The 20019-nt window shown below is 51.5% G+C and overlaps 2 protein-coding genes across 7 annotated transcripts in view; both read right to left on the bottom strand.

Annotated features, from left to right (window-relative positions):
* Positions 1-7901, bottom strand: part of SAMHD1 (SAM and HD domain containing deoxynucleoside triphosphate triphosphohydrolase 1) — a 28479-nt gene extending 20578 nt beyond the window's left edge. Inside the window, exons 1-4 of the mRNA XM_065032701.1 lie at positions 7703-7901; positions 7548-7614; positions 1356-1428; positions 162-322 (exon numbers count right to left, since the gene is read on the bottom strand). Coding sequence (XP_064888773.1) covers positions 162-322; positions 1356-1428; positions 7548-7614; positions 7703-7874 — 473 coding nt within the window. The 5' untranslated portion in view covers positions 7875-7901. The remainder of the gene's footprint in view (positions 1-161; positions 323-1355; positions 1429-7547; positions 7615-7702) is intronic.
* A 5154-nt stretch (positions 7902-13055) lies between these two features.
* RBL1 (RB transcriptional corepressor like 1) overlaps positions 13056-20019 on the bottom strand; it is a 28895-nt gene continuing 21931 nt past the window's right edge. For 4 of the 6 annotated variants that reach the window (XM_065032696.1, XM_065032697.1, XM_065032700.1 and 1 more), the window contains 5 exons: positions 18554-18625; positions 18298-18382; positions 16176-16342; positions 15592-15813; positions 13056-15318 (listed from right to left, as the gene is read on the bottom strand). In XM_065032696.1, the coding sequence (XP_064888768.1) occupies positions 15148-15318; positions 15592-15813; positions 16176-16342; positions 18298-18382; positions 18554-18625 (717 nt within the window). In that variant the 3' untranslated portion in view covers positions 13056-15147. The remainder of the gene's footprint in view (positions 15319-15591; positions 15814-16175; positions 16343-18297; positions 18383-18553; positions 18626-20019) is intronic. The other 2 variants (XM_065032698.1, XM_065032699.1) reach the window with 1 other exon arrangement.

The raw sequence follows: 20019 nt of genomic DNA, 5'->3' as shown, positions 1-20019 counted from the left end.
TATCTGTCTTTATGAAATCAAGTTCAAGGGAACAGCCTGGAATCACACAGGTTATCCAGGAACAGTTCTGAGACTCAAAATGCCACAACAACAGTTTTCCCCAACGCCCCTTGGCTGGAGCTGCACGTTGGCGGAACCAAACTCCGAATGCACCACCTTACCCTATGGAGTGTTCAAAGCGGTTGTGAGAGGCTCCTGGAAACACAAAGTAAGTGCCACCCAGCTGCTTAATGTATCGGAGGCGCTGAAACTGAGGTGTGTCGATGATGCGGACAAGAAGGGGATGTATCTCAATGTGCCCATGAATGGGATCGTTGAAAACCTACAAAAGCAAAACAACAGCGGAATTAACATTTGAAATTCCACGTTGAAAGGCAACAGGCACCAAGGTAAAGGATATCTAGAAGGGTCAGGTATCTGCTGGGAGAAGGGGGTTGTTTTGTTTTCTCCTGTAAAACAGCCATATCCTGCCTATCCTACATCATGATTTATCTTGGAGAACTACTTAAACATGACATCAAAAAAGAAAAGCCACATATTTCAGAAGGCGAGGGAATGAAAGTGAAAAGCTCTAAAAGTGTTGTTTCTTAATCTGCTACTCCAGTTAAAGCGGGATACTGCAATACATGTCCCAGATACCCCGTAAGTGCTTAGTTCAACATTGTTCACGTTTTTTAAAACCAAGGGAAATTTTGCAGAGCGGAAATTATGGTTTTCACCTTTTCCATAAAACAGTGCTAAACTCAAGGGAAATAAGTACTCCCTGATCACCTCTAACATGCATTTTAGGAGACATCTGAGTAACTGCAGTGATTTAGTAGAGAAGATAAACGTGTGTTTAGTCCTTGCCTCACTACAGCAGATAAAACCGCTTCATCACACACATCTCGCAGTAAAATAGTGAGGCAAATAAGGTTTCCCTGCGTTCTCTCTGCTCTCACTCACTAGCTGACAGGGCTCCAGCAGATGGGCACGATACTGAGGAATGAATGTGTGCAGCCCTGGAGTTAAACCGGCGCGCACCGCTGGACACGGCAAACAGTGCAGTGAGAAGGACTCTGCTAACCCAGGCCTGCAGCTAAACTAACACAAAACCCAACGGGGGCTCTGCACAAAGAGATGAGAAAGAGGAGCTTCTCCACACATTTCAAACAGCTCATCTGCTCCTTTGGTCTCTCACAACCGCCAGGTGCCCACATGAAGCTCTTAACTGACGATTTTGACAATTTTTCTGGTTCCTGTGGTTTTTCAAAGGCCACCACGACCGAGGAGGAGGGTGGGAGCTGCTGCTCGGCAACGGCAGCACCGCAGCTGGCACCAGCACGGGGGAGGGAGGCAGAGCCGGGCGCTGGTACCTTCTTCTCGTCCATCAGCTGCTGGTGCAGGTTGTTCAGACACGCCAGCACCTTCAGTCTCTCCGCAGGGCGGCTAGGAAGGAAGAAAAGACATTGAGAGCAAAGTTTGCCACGCGTTTCCCTTTACAATTTGCAGTTTGTATGGAATTACTTGTGCAAATTCATAGCAGACTGACATTTGTTGACTCTTCTTGTTGACTTCTTTGTTGACTCAGTCACTAGTGGTGTCCCCAGGGGTCAGTGTTGGGTCCAGTCCTGTTTAACATCTTTATTGACGATTTAGGTGAGGGGATTGAGACCATCATCAGCAAATTTGCTGATGACACCAAGTTGGGAGGGAGTGTCGACCTGCTGGAAGGCAGGAGGGCTCTGCAGAGGGATCTGGATAGACTGGAAAAATGGGCTGATTCCAGTGGGATGAAGTTCAATAAGGCCAAGTGCCGGGTGCTGCACTTTGGTCACAACAACCCCCTGAGCGCTCCAGGCTGGGCACAGAGTGGCTGGAGAGCAGTCAGACAGAAAGGGACCTGGGGGACTAATGGACAGGAAGCTCAACATGAGCCAACAGTGTGCCCAGGTGGCCAAGAAGGCCAATGGTGTCCTGTCCTGTATCCAAACCAGCGTGGTCAGCAGGACAAGGGCAGTGATCCTTCCCCTGTGCTCTGCATTGGGGAGGCCACACCTGGAGTGTTGTGTTCAGTTCTGGGCCCCTCAGCTCAGGAAAGAGATTGAAGTGCTGGAGCGGGTCCAGAGAAGAGCAACAAGACTGGTGAAGGGACTTGAACACAAGACCCATGGGGAGAGGCTGAGGGAGCTGGGCTTGTTTAGTCTGGAGAAGAGGAGGCTTAGAGCTGAGCTCAGCACTCTCTAGAACTACCTGAAGGGCAGTTCTAGCCAGGTGGGGATTGGGCTCTTCTCCCAGGCATCAGCAATAGGACAAGGGGCCATGGGCTTCAACTCTGCCAGGGGAAATTGAGGCTGGAGATTAGAAAGCAATTCTGTGCAGAGAGAGTGGTCAGGCATTGGAGTGGCTGCCCAGGGAGGTGCTGGACTCACCGGCCCTGGAGGTTTTTAAACTGAGACTGGACATGGCACTTAGTGCCATGATCTAGTCAATGGACTGGAGTTGGACAAAGGGTTGGACTTGATGATCTCTGAGGTCTTTTCCAACCCAGTCGATTCTGTGATTCTGTGATTCTACAGAAATATGTATTCCTGCAGCTTTTTCAGAAAAGGATTGAGAGCACTTATCTTTCTAAAGTAGAGAGGGAAGAGAACAAATAGCTACAGAATTTGTCTGTAAAGCAGTTAAGTGCTTCTCCCACTTATACAGATCCAAGAAATAGAAACACCAGGGAATACACATTTTTTTTATCAATTCCTTTCAGGGAAAATCACATTTGGGGATAAGTCCTTTAAATTTATACGAAAGGCAATATGCAGTGCCTGAATAACTGACATTTTTTAAGGCTGATAAACTCATAGAACTTTCAGTTAGTCAACTCTGTATTAAAAGCAGCTTCATTTTGCCGAATTAACTTGGATTTTACACAAATTAATTTCAACTCAAACAGCAGAGCCACTGGAGTTTAAAACACAATTTGCTGCCTTTTGCACCCTCCAGCGGTTAACCATCCCAGGATCGGTTTTACAACAGTCTCTCAGTTTAAACAAAAAGTAATACCATCAATCCTAGCAATACTACAAATAAGAAATAGCAAAATAGTAACGCTATTAATATAAAATGTCAACTATTAGCAAAAAATGAAGCTAGATGCGCTACACATTTTCAGATGAATCATTCAATAATTCACAATCCATAAGATATTAAATGCACGTGATGTGTGAGCTGCTGGTGAGCACATTTTGCCTCAAGCGCTTGACCGTACCGGGGAGCTCTGGGCTGCGGCCTCTGCTGCTCCGTGTCACAGCCCAAACGGCACCACCTGCGGGGACCACGGACGCACCAGGTGACACCGGGAGGTGACGGTGGCTCAGACAAGCACGGTACCTCCCAGCCAGGGCAGATCCATCTGCAGGAGCGGTCACAACCCCCAGATACCGACTTACAAGGGAGTTCCTGAAAGCTAACGCTATTTACAGGGCAACAGAAGGCAAGAGAAGGACCACCGGCATCTGCCCGTCCTTCTCACTCTCTTTGGTGTGGTGAGATAGCCGAGGAAACCAGCCAGTACACCAGAACCCTGTGCACACCTATCCTTACACCTCCAGGAAAAGCAACTGCAGCTACTCTTTGAGCTTTGTCCTGAAAATTGGAACAAGAACATTCAACTGCTGCTTATAGGAAACACGTAACTTTCCAAGCGCAGGCACAGCCAGCTCGGGCAGAACTAGCACTTGGGCACCACGTACCTCCACCACCACCTCAAAACCAGCTCAGGGACAGCAAGGTCAGAACCAGCCTGTTTCCAGCCATCTACATACCTGTGGAGTCACCTGGAACGGGCACAGCACAGTGTGACACACCTGTGGAGTCACCTGGAACGGGCACAGCACTGTGTGACACACCTGCAGAGTCACATAGGACAGGCACAGCACAGTGTGACACACCTGTGGAGTCACCTGGAACAGGCACAGCATAGTGTGACACACCTGTGGAGTCACCTGGACTGGCACAGCATAGTGTGACACACCTGTGGAGTCACCTGGAACGGGCACAGCACGGTGTGACACACCTGCAGAGTCACACAGGACAGGCAGAGCACAGTGTGACACACCTGTGGAGTCACCTGGAACAGGCACAGCATGGGGTGACACACCTGTGGAGTCATCCAGACTGGCACAGCACAGTGTGATACTCTTGTGGAGTCACACACAACAGGCACAGCGTGGGGTGACACACCTGTGGAGTCACCTGGAACCGGCCATGGCTGCACATGGGTGAGCAGCACAAGGGAAAGGCCCAACCAGGGAGGCTGGTGTAGTCATTGCCAATTAAAGAATGAATCCTGTCAGCAATGCTGACCTCAGGATGTGTAAATCACTGGACCAGCTTGGGGTCAGTCTGCTCCGATAAGAGTGATTTGTAGAACTCCTTATCAGGAGCTCTTGCCCTTGGAGTTTGAACATCCTGGAAGCTGCGCAATCAGCTGGGTTTATATCTTGAGACTGTCAGATAAAGTGTCTTTTAGACAAACTTTGCTCATCATAGTACTAAAAATCACAGCTACAGGAGCAAAGACCCATGTGAAAACCCTGACCCACCAGCACGCATAGTCCAAAAAAACAATTGTGCAAACCCTGTCTACGTTACTAACCAATGGGGGTGGAATCCTGGGGAGACGCCAACCAAAAACGAAAGTATAAATGTGTACATGCTGTGAAGACGTGTGCTAGCCTTTTATCGCCTAGCACTCGACATTGCACAACCTCGTCATAAAACGATACCTTGACCCTCTGTGTACATTCAGCTGCTTGCACCCCGGAGAAAGAACTGTGCTTTTGGGACAACGCAGGGAATTCCCCGCCCGTGGCCCACGCGTGTTGTCTCCTGGGCTTGGCTTTGGCCTCCAGGGGACAAAGCTGCTGCCGGTGCAGTCCTGGGTGACTGATCACCTGCATGTCAGCACAGACAGCTCTCTATCCTCCTGCAGACAGGAAACAACAGCAGGGGACCTTCCAGCTGGTGTCTACGTGGTAAAACCACCTCAACCAAGAGACTGCACACAAATCATGTGTTAGTGCCGTGGTTTTCCAGGGCCCTGCAGGCACAGGTCCTCAAGCAGCCATGCTGCCGGTTGTCTTTGAAAGAGAACTGACTCTCCCTATCCATTCCCATCTACCACTCCCTGCTTTGCCCACGCCCTCTCTCATGCCACAGGTGACGAGGATGAGAAAACCCCTTTCCTGCACCTACTGGGAACTTAATAGTTCAGAGAGGTCAGCCGCACAGCCCGACTCACCAGCCGTATCTAACAGGCAGCACGCTGCTCACAACAGAACGCACAGCACCGCCTGCAGGGCTGGCGTCCTGAGCTCTCCCCTCGCTGTCCCCAGGAACAGCAGGGAACTAGGGATACACATTCGTTACTGGCCAGTCACAGAGACGTTATGAAAGCTGCTGTAGGATACAGCGTGCATTGCAAAGACGCACGCAAGAGGATCGTTCTCTACTGCAAAGTCGAGATGCTTTTAAAAAAGCAGGCGGCTTTAGCAATCTCTCACCCAACTCACAACGTCTTCAGCTTAACAAAAACAAGACATCAGACCTCACTGAAGAAAACACCTTATAGAAGAAAAGCCACGAGCACATCATCCCACGCCCCAGCACCAGCGGGGAGCTCTTTGCCGCCCGTGCTGGCTGCGGCTCCGCCGAGCTCACAGCACCACACGGGGCCGGTGTGTCCGACTGCCCGTATGGCTGCTGGGTGCTCAGCCAGCGAGGTACCAAAAGCCACCAGCCTCGTGGCAGTCTCTAAACAGAAACTATAGATCTGCTCGTCATTTCAATTACACAATTACCTTATACTTCAGAAACAAATAAAGCCTTTAGATGCCTTCCTTGTGATACTACACGCTTTCTATCTGCGCACTGCAAACAGCCGCTGTTAAAACCCTTCTTCCAAAGAAACCCCCAAAATACCGTGATGACTCCTGCCAACGTCTTACCTCGTCTGACACGCAGCCACTCTGCCCTGACACCTGCAGTCACACCAGCTTTTATTCCTCTCCTGACGGTCACACACCCAGACACCTGATGCCCACACCCACACATTTCGACATGAGACACCTCATTCTGTCAACTTGTCCATCCCAAGTTGCGAGGGCAGCCGGGATTTTTGGGTACAATGGACACGGGGCCCGCCAGCCTCAGCACGGTGTGGGCTCGGACAAGTCTTGAGCCAAGGAGCCAACCTGCAAAGCACAAAACGCCAGCAGAAAAGCACAGTCCCCTGCTTGTGTTCACCGGCCAGGTAACCACGTTCCAAACTGCCTTATGTCCACTAACGATGTTAGCAAATAGCTTGAGTGGAATAGACAGGTTTTGAGGGAAATTTGGAGGAAACAGCATAAACAACATCAGCAAAGGAGTACAGAAAAGACATTTAAAGATTAAAAAGTGCCAGGAGAGGTGAACGAAACCGATCCCAGTGGGGCAGCGAAGGGGTAGTGAGACCTTTCATGCAAAGGGTGACAGGACACATTTATACTGTTTCAGAAGAACAAGGAAGCGCACTTCACCACCAGAAAAATGACAAGGTTTTGGGGACCAGTCCGTTCCCTCACTGCTGGGAACAACCCTTCACATGCTCTCAGGTGACTGCTACCGAGCTGGGGGTCACGCTGCCCGCTCCCCACAGCCGAGTGCCGCGGCAGCTCGCGGCGGCCACTGAACTGTGTCACCAGCCCACAGGACACACACCAGAACCCTTCTCTGTATGTCTGCCCTGTTGGAGCAGACACACCAACAGCAACGTCCCAGCAACTGTTGCAACATTAGAACTGCAGCACTCAGCATTTGTCTGGGGGGGATGGGTGAAATCCAGCATCCAAAGCAGCACCTACTCGCTGTTTTCAAAACCGTTACTACTGTTGTTACTAGAATTAGAGCAGTATTAACTTTAGGCGGAGAAGAAAGTTCTCACCAGAACCCCTGGAGTTTATGCTGGTGTTCTCACAAACACTTAAGAGGTTATTGTGCTATGCACAGCATTTTCATTAAAGCTTTTAATAGATTGTTTTCACTTCTCACGGTTACTGGACACCCAGTTTCTACACTCGGGATGGTGCCGGCTGTGCGGGCATCAGCAGAGGAACAGAGAGCAGCCACACGGAGCCTGTTCCACCACATACACCCGTTCTCACTGTGCTTGCATCCAAGCTCTTGGTCACTTTGTGGCAGAAACGGGACAAATTCAGTCCTCTTAGGTCAGGAAATGGCTTTTCCAGGAGTTCCCTGTTGCGCACGGGGCCTCGCCCGGCACAGACCCGCCTGCAGCGGCCCCGGCTCCTCCCGCACCCGGCGGGACCTCGGGGCGGGAAACCCCTCGGCTCAACGTCCCGCTCCTGCTGTAAAGGAGAAACTGTTCCCCAGGGCGGTGGGACCTGAGCGCGGTCACACCGGCACAGCCCGTCGGCACCGGCACAGCCCGCGGGCTCACCCAGCCCGGGCTCACCCAGCCCGGCCGCCCCGCGGGGCCGAGCGCCGGTTCCCCCCGCCCCGGCTCTCACCAGACGCGGGCGATCTCGAGGGCGCAGGCCGGCAGGTCCAGCAGCATGCTCCCGGTCACTCCGCTCTCTGCGGGGGCAAGCACGGCGTGAGCGGCGGGGCCCGGCCGCCCCGAGGCGCTGCCCGGCCCCGGCCCCGGCCCCGGCCCCGCCGTTACCTCGGAAGCGGCGCAGCAGGTCGGGCTCGCCCAGGCCGCACTGCGAGAGGTGCTGGCAGAGCCGCTCGGTGTCCCAGCGCCGCGGGTCGCAGCGATCGCCCATGGCCGCGGGGCCGCTCTCGTGCCGCGCCCGCTTGGCGGGAGGCGCGCGCCAGCCCGCCGGGCTGCCCATCCCGCCGCGCACGCGCAGCGCCCGCTCCGCTCTGGGGACACCGGCGCCGCGGTGACGTCACGGGCGGCGCTGCCCCCGGAGCGGCGGGAGCGCGAACCGCGGCCGCCCCGCCACAGGAGCCGGGGGGCTGGGAGCGGGGCAGGGGCGGCGGGGCTGCGCGGGGGAACTGGAAAGCAAACCCCCGGCAAAACTCCCCGAGAGCTGCACCCTCCTGCCGGCACCCGGGCCCACCGGCCCGCCCTGGCACCAGCCGGGACACCAGCGCTGGTGATCCCGGCGGCCCCTCGTCACGCTGCCCCGACCCTTCCCGGTGCCGCTTCCTGGGGCCCTGCGGCACCCGGCGATTACCGGCACTGGAACATAAAGCAGCTCAGTGACCTGCTCTTGCAGGGGCCGTCTCTCCCACAGCCCACGCAGGACGCTGCTGCCTGCAGCAAGCCGTTTTCCACACTAAAGCGCCGATCACGCCGATGGAGCTGTGGAAGAGGCAGCGCTGCTGCAGCGAGACGAGCGGTGCTCCACACAACAGCAGGTGTCTGTGAGGGATTCGGACAAAACCAGCACCAGCAAGGCCCGTTCATCATCCCAAATGCCAGCTCGGTCACAGACTTCAGCTTCCATGAATGTGCTCCCAAAAGACACGATGCCACAACGCTATTGCACGCGAGCAATGCTGCCGGAGACACCCAAACCCGGCTTTTCCAAGATCTCATTCCCGAGACATCACAGGCAGTGAAACCAGATGCATCCCAGGTGCCAGGCTTAGTTGCTCACAGCCGCAATGACCAGACACCACAGCTGTCACAGATGGAGACACATGTGCTGGTTTCCAGACGTTGTGTCCACAAGTAACACCCCAACATCCACAAAACCAGCTCTGCTCCAAAAGGCCTCTGTGTGCTGCAAAGGCCGCAGAAGGGGCCTGGGACTTTGCCTCCCAAATACAAAGCCCCAAGAGCACAGCTGGCGAAATCCCCACTCAATCCATCCCTGAGAATCTTCTCAGAGAGGCGCCTGCCCCACGTGGACCCCACCCCTCAGTGTCCCGATGGACTGGATCTGTGCTGTGCTGCTGCACAGCTTTCCTGGGGAGCCCCCTCGCCCGCTGCCAGCGACACCACCGGTGTCTCCTCCTGGGGGACAGCCCGCCGCTCCGCTGCCATCCCCAGCACCAACAGGGACATCCCAGGGGATATGAACCTCTGAGCTCCCTCCATGCTCTGGCAGCTCTGCAGTGCCAGCACAAGCTGCACTTACAGCGATGGGCTCCCCAGGGGAAGGTTACCCGTCCAGGGACCGTCATCCCTCAGCAGAACGTGCACGTGCGCGGGGTTCACGTGGCCAGGCTTTGGCAGCAGAGGGGCTGCAGGGGCGGCCTCTGTGACAAGGCACCAGAAGCTGCCCCAGCCGGCTCCACAACAAACCTGCCACTGGCCAGACTGAGCCCATCGGCAACGCTGGTGGTGCCTCTGTGATAACACTGAAGAACGGGTAAAAAATGCTGCACAGGAGCAGCTGGGAGAGAGAGGGGTGAGAAAAATGTGAGCGAAGCAGTCCTGCAGACACCCAGCTCAGAGAAGAAGAGGGAGAAGAAGCTCCAGGGACCAGAGATTCCCTGCAGCCCACACCAGGGCCGGCTCCTGGCAGAACGTCCGCCCGGGGGGACCCTGTGCTGGAGCAGGGGCAGAGCGAGAGGAGGAAGGAGCAGCAGAGACAAAGCGTGACCCAAGCCCCGTTCCCCATCGTCCTGCACCGCTCGTGCAGGTAGGAAAGTCAAGCGTGAAGTTGAGCCAAGGAAGAACGGGAGGGTGGGGGGAAGGTGGTTTTAGTTTTGGGTTTGTGTCTTGTCATCCTACTCTATCCTTAATTGGCAAGAAATTAATCTTCCCCAGTTCCAGTCTTTTGCCCATTACAGTGATTGGTGTGTGGTCTCCTTGTCCTTGTCTCAACTCGTGAGCTTTTTCATCGCACTTGCTCCCCCTGTCCTGCTGCGGGAGGGGAGCGAGGGCACAGCCCGCCAGCACCCATCACATTTCTGAGAACTGCTGTGTTCTCCTCACAACTTCCCCACCACAGTTCAGACATGCAGCAAAGAAAACATCATTATCTTAATAACAAAAAGTCCTTTCTAGGCTCTCCTTGAGGTCTCCCTATGGAGCAGAGTTTACGTATTCTACTGTCATGCTGCAGTAATTTGCTCTTGTAAGCAGATATTCTGCTTTCTTGCTTCTCAGCTCCTGTTAGAAACGGGCACTTAAGGCTCCCTGCCTGCTTTTCGTTTGGCTGAGCATCTCTCTCCATCCCCTTGGGGCTTTCTGAGGTTTGCATCAGGGCTGTGCTCTCGCACTGGGAAACGAAACTGGCTGGGAGCCGGTCCCACCCGTTTAGAGGAAATCGCTGCTCTTCTTGGAAGGGCTGTGAGGAGACAGGACCAGGCAGGACACTCGGAGCGGCTCCATTTCCCCACTCCCACACGAGCGACACCCAAATGGCAGTGGTGCTTGTCCTTTTATGGAATAATCCGTGGCCGGTCCGTTGCACACCTGTACCAGTGTCAAAAGCTGCCCTGCACAGCTCAGTACCCAGGCTGTACCCAAGAGCTTCTTGGGGAGGGGAAGGAGTTGAAGGACGTGCATCCTCTGCACAGGACAAATACACCTGGAGTGCTCATCTAAAATGAAATCGATTAAAAATTCAAGCGGGATCTCATTGCATTTGTGGCCTAAAAAGAGCAAGGGAAGAATACCCTGAAACAGCAGGACATCCTTCGTGGATCAGTGCAAAAGCTGATATTGCAACACCAGACCAACACGTGGCATAGCAACAGGATGGAGGTTTAACAGCATCACCCTCACTAGCAGGAAGCAAAGGAAAAGGAAACAGCGTGCAACGCGGGGTGTAGTCCTGAGCAGCACAGTCTCTAGTATCAAAACAAAGCCTGTGAAAAGGGGAAGGGAGGAAAAAGTGTTTGTTTCCCTTCCCCCTGCTGCAGCAGGGGCAGCCCCAGCGCCCTCCAGCCCCCCCACGCTCAGGGAGCCCTGCTTTCACTCCTGGTGCAGAAACCCAAAACGAATCCTGCAGGACGCCCCGTGATGACGATCAAAAATCAAGGCACATGTTACAAGTCATGATGAAAAATTGTTCCTGTGTAGGGAACACCGTACATGTTTCTAGTGGCACATTCCTGGTTTGGCCGGACTCTGAAGCAGCGCTACAAACTCGCTGCCGGGAGGTAGCACAGTCGAGGAACGGGAAAGTTGGCAGCAAAGCCATCCATGACTTGGCAGCGGTTCCTTCCACAACCTCGTCTGCTCAAACCCCGTATTTACATGTTAACTAGCTGAAATTCTTCTGACTAAACTCTCGCAGAGGTGTTTTTCTGTTAGCGGGAGCCCCAATGAACGTGCAGGGGGAGGCAGAGGCAAGCCCGCAGTGAAGCTGCTGCAGCCGGAGCTCTCAGGGCCTCAGCGGGGAGGCGGCCCCTGCTTTGGGGAGGCAGCCCCTGCTTTGGGGAGGCAGCCCCTGCTTTGGGGAGGCTGCCCCTGCTTTGGGGAGGCTGCCCCTGCTTTGGGGAGGCAGCCCCTGCTTTGGGGAGGCAGCCCCTGCTTTGGGGAGGCAGCCCCTGCTTTGGGGAGGCAGCCCCTGCTTTGGGAGGCAGCCCCTGCTTTGGGAGGCCGCCCCTGCTTTGGGGAGGCTGCCCCTGCTTTGGGGAGGCTGCCCGTGCTTTGGGGAGGCAGCCCCTGCTTTGGGGAGGCTGCCCCTGCTTTGGGAGGCAGCCCCTGCTTTGGGAGGCCACCCCTGCTTTGGGGAGGCAGCCCCTGCTTTGGGAGGCAGCCCCTGCTTTGGGAGGCCGCCCCTGCTTTGGGAGGCTGCCCCTGCTTTGGGGAGGCCGCCCCTGCCGTGGGGTGTTGGCGCAGGGTGAAGCGGCCCGTAGAACAACAGTTCCCCGTTACTCAGGTGTGTGAACCTCCGTGCCCACCGGGTTTGTTGCCGAGCTGGAGCAGGGCAGCCGTGGCTGCACGAGCCTGGGAACCACACATGTAACCCGCCTCTGACTCACCTGCCCTGGGATACACTCCTGCTCACCCGAGGAAGCTGAAAAGGTTTATGGGTTTGGCACAATGTTTGTCTGCCACCTGTTTTTCAAGAACTGCTACTTGGGCGATGAGTTATATGCTTATTGTATTGTAGACATTGGAGATTACAGTAAACTCAGTTTCTTTGGCCTTGAGACAGATTTAGACACTTTCAGCTGCTTCCGTCTGAGATCCCAGCACTTGTTAGTCACGGTTCCCTCATAGCACCTTCTATTATGTCCCCAATTTTAGTTCTTGCTGCTCCTCAGGTATCGAGTAACAAAAACCCCTCCATGAGTCACAGGATGGGAACATAAGAGCATTTACTAAGAGGAAACCAAATAGAAAAATCAGTTTCAATTCACCACACTGCTTAGTTGTACTCTTAACCACAAATTGTCTCGAAGCCACATCTTAGCACAACACCTGGGGTGTGGCAACCCAGTAACAACAAGCTGCTTCTGTGGCGTGCTAGCAGATTTACGGCATTCCCCCCAGTGGTATTAATAACCTTTTAACTTCAGCTCTCTGAAAATATGACCTGTAGCAAACATTCAAGCTCCGAATCCACTTTGCGCAGCATTAGGGAGGCAGTATTTTCAGTTGGAGAATGAGTGAAAATCCACCTGGCTGGGGATACCCCTGTCTGGGTGGAGAGGATGGAGTTTGCAAGGCCGGTGGCCTCATGTCCTACATCCCGTTGCCCGTGACAACGTCCCCTCCCTCTAGCGTCTCCTGCAAAGGGAAGGTCACAGGAGAAAAGCAGCGACGTTGTCCAGAGCTGGTTCTGAGCTCCCGCGGCCGGAGGGGGCGGCAGGAGCGGCCGTGGCTCCCACCAACAGCCCAGCACCTCCCGGGGCCCCCCACCCTCCAGCAGGATTCTCTCCTTCTCAGCGCTTATTGCTCACCTTCTCCTCCCAGAAACCGCGGCTGGCTCGGGTGCAGACAGCACAGACACTTCAGACATCGCACGAAGATGATGAATTCAAACTGAAAATACTCCGAAGAAATTCGAGGGAGTGTAAAAATGATCGAGGTCTTTGACATCACAGAAAAGGCAGAGAGAAGGCATTGTTTCATGAATTACCGCAGAAAATACAGCAACGCGGGTTAAAATACTTTAATTGTTCGTTATAAAATACATATTTACAGGTGAAGGCACTTTGAAACCGTTACAAAATTTTCATATAAACTTTAACTGTTCAGAAAGTCCAAAAATATATTTTCTATAAAAAGGTGAAAAAAATCTGCGCTACGTCCAGTTGCAGTACGTCCCTTTTTCTAGTGAAAAAACACTACACCTAACGACAATGAGGATTTTAGCACCATCAGTTTCCTACAGTTTCAGAGAACGCAGTAACAGGGTGGTGAGGAGAGACCCGCGCGGGATGTTGAATTAAACCAAATGAGCTAAACTCTGCTCAGACAATATTGCTGGACTCGGGCTGTGAAGCTGCGGGTACGATGCTGCAATTCCCCTCGCAAACAAACACTCTGCCCAGAGCTGCAGCAAGATTCCCCATTTCCCCACCGCGCAGGAGCCCTTGAGCGACCGGAGCACACGAGCTGAACCGATATTTGTGACAGCGCTGATGAACAGGACACAAAGGGTGTTCCTCCTGTGCTTTTTATCTCAAGATCTGAAGACAAATAGTAAAAATGGAATAAAGTAAGAGGAAGCGAACAGCAGAATCTGCATGAAACCCAGCGCACCGCACGGCCGTCTGCTCACACCGCAGCGCGCTGCAGTCGGGCCTTTCAGAAGTAACACCTTAAAAATATATATATTGAAGTAGTTAATGATTCAAAACCAAATGATTGCGTTTGTAAACTTCCTACTCACCGCTGAGTAGGGTCCCTGCACACGCGCACTTTGAAATACGCATTTCCCCGTCGTCGCTGGCCAGGCCCATTCGCTGGGGCTGCCCGGAGCCAGCGCGGCGCTCTTCCCGGCCTTGGGACAGCACATCCCGCAGCACACACCGAACAAACCAAACCGTGCACTCAACGGTCCCTTGTAACCGTTCAGACTCTTTCTTCAGTTCAACATACACATTAAACTGAAGAATACAGTGCAAGAAGTTTCTCTGTGGCTCTAATCTTAAATGCAATTATGAAATAAGACCAAGCTACTGAATTACAGTAATCAATAAACTTTTGACCCTACCAAATTTCTCCGCGCTAAAAACTTCATTACAAGAACTGCATGCTGGAATGTACACGTTTCCATTTCCTTTAACAGCTATAAAACCCCATATATATACAAAAACGCCTTATCTGATGGGCTTACATTCAGTGTAGATACTACACAAGAGGCTAAGACCTTCGGGAAAAAATAAAATAGAGATACAACTTGTTCAATGGATTTGTGCGTGTGAAGAGCTGTCGGATGGCCGAAGTACCAGCTGGTTTTGAGCTGGAACCAGCTCGTCCTGGGTACGAGCAGCGTCCAGCGCGGGGCTGTCCTGCTGTCCTGCTGCGGCTCCCAGGGGCGGAAACGGGACCGGGACCCGCTGAGCGGAGCCTCAGGGCTTTATCGGACGCGGGTGCAGTTTTAGTCCCTGCCATTTGTATTTTTGATTATTGACTTTGTTACTGCAAAAGCCGTCTGATCCACCTCGTAACATGCACCTTTAGGGGTTGTGACCAGAGACGGAGCGCGGCACAAATCACAGCGTTCTAAACCGCTCAGCTCTTCCCGAGGCTGAAGGAACAACTTGATCTCCACTCCAGTTACCCCACAGCAAAATAATACATAAAACTCCACATTCTTTTAAAATAAGGCACTTTCAAAGTTTCTTCCCCAAATACCAAAAGCTTGAGGAAATGTCACTGGCTTCACTCATTTCCTTGTCATTCCTATTATGAAAGTAAAACCAGTGTTATGAGAAGCTGAGTTACACTCAGAACTCATGATGCTCTAAATTAGGCTCAAGAACATCCAATATGGCTTTCTACAGGTCACTGCTTTGCTAAAACAGCTCAAACAGAGTAACCTGTAACACAGCAAGGCCTTTGGGAACACGGATCATCACCACTTCTCATCCTCCAGCATTTACTACTTAGCTCTTGCTTTCTGCATCCTCAGGTGAGAGTTGTTAGAGATTCTTGGCAGTTGTCTGTAAAAGCAAGAAATAAATAGCACAACAGTTGTATCCAACTCCAGAGCTTGCAGACCCCATAGAAACCCAGCGGTTTTAATGATTTGCTCTTTCGCTGACAACATCCTGGAGACGTTTAAGTAGAACATCATCATTTTCCTGGCAGAGTCGCTTTGTGGGGGATTCAGTGTCACTATCAATCGTTATTGCTCGTTTCTTACTCCTGTGTTCACCTTGTTTGATCATGTTGTTGATGTCCTTCAAACTCTGCAATCAAGACAAAAATGAGTTACTACATTGAGTAACTCATAACAAATAAGGAACTCCATTTCAAACTTGCTTTGGTTTTCCATTGTTTGAGAACAAAAGGTTATTCTGAACCTCTTTGCTTAGTGAGTGATGGATTCTACATAAAGAATTCCACTCTTCACTGCAAACCGAAAGACTAGTTCAACAAAACCTCACTGCATCAGAACACATGCTAATGAGATTAATTAACCCTATCTCAAACGGACCCCTCTCAACCCTTTTGCTTCCTACCTTGGAAGGGCTCCCGCTGAATTTATACATGAGCGCGGAGCGGGGCGTCAGGCAGGCGCCGTTCTTGTGGGGCGACACGTAGAGCGAGTGCTGCTGCGAGATGCGCCGAGGAGACCCCGCCTGCTGCTTGATGTGCGGGAACGGAGACAAGGGGGGCGCGTCCACCTGCAACGGGGACACGTCGGGACGGGAGCCCCAGCAGAGGGAATCTAAGAGCAGTGACTTCACAGAAGGAAACATTAACACATGTCCAGGTTTGCTTTAGAAGATTTAGTCCCGTAACAGTAAACAGATCAAGTATCCACCAAACAACAGCAAATTTACTTTCCAGGAGTGTTACACAGATGCTATGTGGGCATTTGGTGTTGCATTGATATAAAGGAAACAAACTGGGGTTGTGAACTGAACTGCGTCAGCTTGTCCTTTTAAAGTCTGTTAAAGCGAGTCCTCACACCATTACCTACAAATGTTTGACTTCTGTAACCAGAGCAGGTGAGTAACAGAACAAACTATTGACACAGGTTTAGTGGTCAGGAAAAACAACGCTGCATTGCTAGAGCAAAATTCCCAAATACTTTACTTACTACGTGATCCTGGTTTGTGACATCGTACTTCAGGGCAAATGATTTTACTCTTGCTACATAGACTGCGTTGTAAAATTTAATCAGATCTCCTCTCTCCTCTGTTTCCGACTCACTCGAGCTCTCTGCTGCGGATTGTCCCGAGGAACCGCCGGTTTCCACAGGCGACTCTAACAGTAAGAGAGAGCTTCAGATTTCACATGGTTTCAGCAAACCAGGTGCTTCAGATTCAAACTTAAACACCTGACTGACAGGAACCATGAATTGACCAGTTAATGAGATGAATTAAAGAACTGCGCGTCAGACAGGAGCAGGGTGTGCCGTGGGTGGTCATGAACACCAGGAGGAGCTACAAATCACTGTAGCAATCAATGGATTATGGCTAAACATAAATCTTTATTCCAAACCTGGAAATAGCTGTAGCAAAAAAACCTGTAGTGCATTTGCCCCCTCTTTCCACACTTGTTTTGGGCAGTGGTGACAAAGCCATTTGTTGCTCTGAAAACTCATTTTAAACAGCCTGAAACAGCCTGACAAGCCGCAGCGTTTCGCTTCTGTGCGAGTTGCTGTGATCAGCTGGCAAAGAACAGCTTCGTGCTCAACCCCCGTCTGCCGCAAGGAACCCGCGACACCATTTCTTCTGGCGTAGTAGGAAACGGCTGCTCAGTGGAAATAACTGCAGCTACACAGCAGGATATTCCTGTTCATGTTCTCTGCCCCCTCGTTAAGCCGGATCGGTATCAAATACAACCCCCTGCGTTCCACGCTCTGCCCTGTTCACTGCCAGGCAACGCGGGGCAGCACACAGTGAAGTCTCTTGCAACCAGCGCACAGACAGCAAACACTTTGGCCTGTCAGGGTCGCTCCCCAGCGTGCCCGCCCCGTGTCACAACACCAGCAGACGCTCCTGTCGCTGCCGTCAGAAGAGCGGGAGTTAATACCACATAAAGGAGACACGAGTTGATTAACTGGGGAAAACGTCTGTCAGGAAAAGCAGCTGAAGAACTTGGTAACCAAGGACCTTTGTTTGACACAACACCCCAGCCCAGCGTGGCTTCAGATGGTCCACGACATCCAAGAATTGCGGAGCTGCTGGACAGGATGCTGAACCTGCAGACCAGCACCTTCCTCGCAAAAAGCATTTTAAAAAGTGGCTGTAATGCTCATTCGAGCCGTTGAATCCCACCCGCAGGGGAATTACCATGCGGAACAGTCTCCTAATTCCTGCGTGTGTCCGGGCTGCAGATCAGCTCTGCTCTGTTCACACGGGGGCTTGTGCTCTCAGCTTCCTGACACGTCACTAAAAACGGGCACGGCACGATTTTCATGCTTTTCTCCAATATTACTCGTCCCTTTTCTCCTCTGCCCCATAGCAAAGAAAACAACTATCTAAAAGAAACCTGAATACAAGAAACTGGTGGTCTTAGAGACTCGCCATTTTTATTTTCTGAAACAAGTTCTCCCTCTTTAAACCTTCAGGACTGGTGATATTAAGAAAAAACCTGTCACACTATTGCAGGTGCTGCCCATCTCTCCTGGTTAACCAGTGCTGCTGCCCCTCTCTCCTGGTTAACCAGTGCTGCTGCCCATCTCTCCTGGTTAACCAGTGCTGCTGCCCCTCTCTCCTGGTTAACCAGTGCTGCTGCCCATCTCTCCTGGTTAACCAGTGCTGCTGCCCATCTCTCCTGGTTAACCAGTGCTGCTGCCCATCTCTCCTGGTTAACCAGTGCTGCTGCCCCTCTCTCCTGGTTAACCAGTGCTGCTGCCCATCTCTCCTGGTTAACCAGTGCTGCTGCCCATCTCTCCTGGTTAACCAGTGCTGCTGCCCATCTCTCCTGGTTAACCAGTGCTGCTGTCCAAGAACTACAATATCACTGATGCTAAGGAAACATTTCAACCTTGAGTAACCCCATTTAAGGAAACAAAATTAAACTCTTTTTTCAGCCAGTTAAGCCTATTTTCTGTATCTAACACACACAAAATGCTTTTTAAGTAATACATTTAATTTTCTTTAATGCACTAAAAATGGTAAAACTTGCTTCACTTCTCCTTATTCCTTGACAGTTCACGTCTTCAAATCCCACAAGAACACTGTTAAAGCAGCGGGTGACTCTGCCGTACGTACCTTCTCTCATCTCCACATCTTGCTTTGCATTTTTGTCCAGCTGGGCATCCGCAGAAACACTTTTCAACAAGACGCTCCTGTAAACCTACCGGGGAAAATACTCTTGTCAAGAAAAAGTTAGAAGAGTAGATGAAATCCATCTGAACGAGAATGAATATAAGACTGAAGAGGATTTGACTTTCCCTGATCAGCATAAACGTCTGAGAAGCCGCGTCTGTCAGAGGTGACGAGAAGGAAAGCAATGCTGTTTACTCACGTGGCTATTGGCTTGTGGCTGATTTCTGTAACTTTTCATTATGTCCTGAAACGTTCTTTCCTCTTTGGTCACCTGGAAAAGAAAAGGCTGTTGATGACCAAGTACAAGCAGCACGTGTCCAGCCTATTCAATTCGCTTCCCTCTATCCAGCTTTTTAATGAGTATTACTAGGAATACATAATTTTAAAACTTAGTTCTGGTGATGCAAGTATGAACAAACGAGCATTTTTCTTGGTCTGGCATTCCCCGTTTCTTGGCTACTAAAGCTTTTTGTTGCTTCTGATGCTGAGGAGTTATTCCTCTTCCACCTTTTCTTCTAGTGACACCAAAAATTAAAGGAGGAAAATATTAAGTAAAAAATGTATTTGTAAACTTGAAAACTGGATCCTTTAACTTTTCTGAACAGAAAGTGAATAAATCCTGAACAAAACACTAGGCAGGTATATACACACATGGAATTTGGTTTTTTTTTCATACTTCAAAATATCTCATTTGTTAAAGGACTTTGTTTTCCAGCCATGCATCTGTAATTTTCATAGCAGATAAGCAACAGCTTTTGTAGTAGGAGCCAGGAGAGAAGACGATTGTCTCTGGCTGAGCTGCCGGGTCTCTCTCCGCACCGGGGACAGCACTGCCTTAAAAACAAAGCAAAGCACAAAACCACAACACGGACAACCGACAAACCTCATGGTAAAATACACAGCGCTGACTACTCAATGGTTTTGCTTTTCTACACCTCTCAGTATCGATGGCAAACGAGCCTGAGCTCTGCTACAGTTATTAAGAGCACAGGTAATCCCAGCTGGAACAGCAGTTTCCCTCCACAGCTCGTGCTCCTCTTCCTCTCCTTCCTCCCCAAGGAAAGCTCATCCATCCCCAGTGCTCGAGGGAGCCCGGGCTCAGCTTTGCTCTCCTGAATTCGGTTCTGAATCAGACTCCATGGCCATTGCAACCACCAGATCTCAACTTTGAGCAAAACCAATATTCCAGTTTCATAATTCAACTTACCACCTTAAATCAATGCTGGCAAGTTGAATAAGAAATACAAGTAACAGCTCGATTCCTCAGCCTGAATCCTCAAAAGCTGAGAGGGTTTTTATGGACTAGAAACTTTCCCTCTATACACAGGGCTGTGAGCTCCTGCAGATTGTTGCACCTGCATAATTCTGTGATTGTAGCGGTGGTTTTAGTTCATGGAGATGAGGAACAGGATAGAAAACAGAGATACGGGGCAATGAGAGCACGCACGGCTTAGGCTACACTGAGCAGGGCTCATTGGGAATGCATTTGGGAAGAGGAGAAGAAGGGAAGGGAAGGGAAGGGAAGGGAAGGGAAGGGAAGGGAAGGGAAGGGAAGGGAAGGGAAGGGAAGGGAAGGGAAGGGAAGGGAAGGGAAGGGAAGGGAAGGGAAGGGAAGGGAAGGGAAGGGAAGGGAAGGGAAGGGAAGGGAAGGGAAGGGAAGGGAAG

This window comes from Columba livia, chromosome 16, assembly GCF_036013475.1.
Source record: "Columba livia isolate bColLiv1 breed racing homer chromosome 16, bColLiv1.pat.W.v2, whole genome shotgun sequence".
NCBI lineage: Eukaryota > Metazoa > Chordata > Aves > Columbiformes > Columbidae > Columba > Columba livia.
This window is presented reverse-complemented; position numbering and strand designations above follow the sequence as displayed.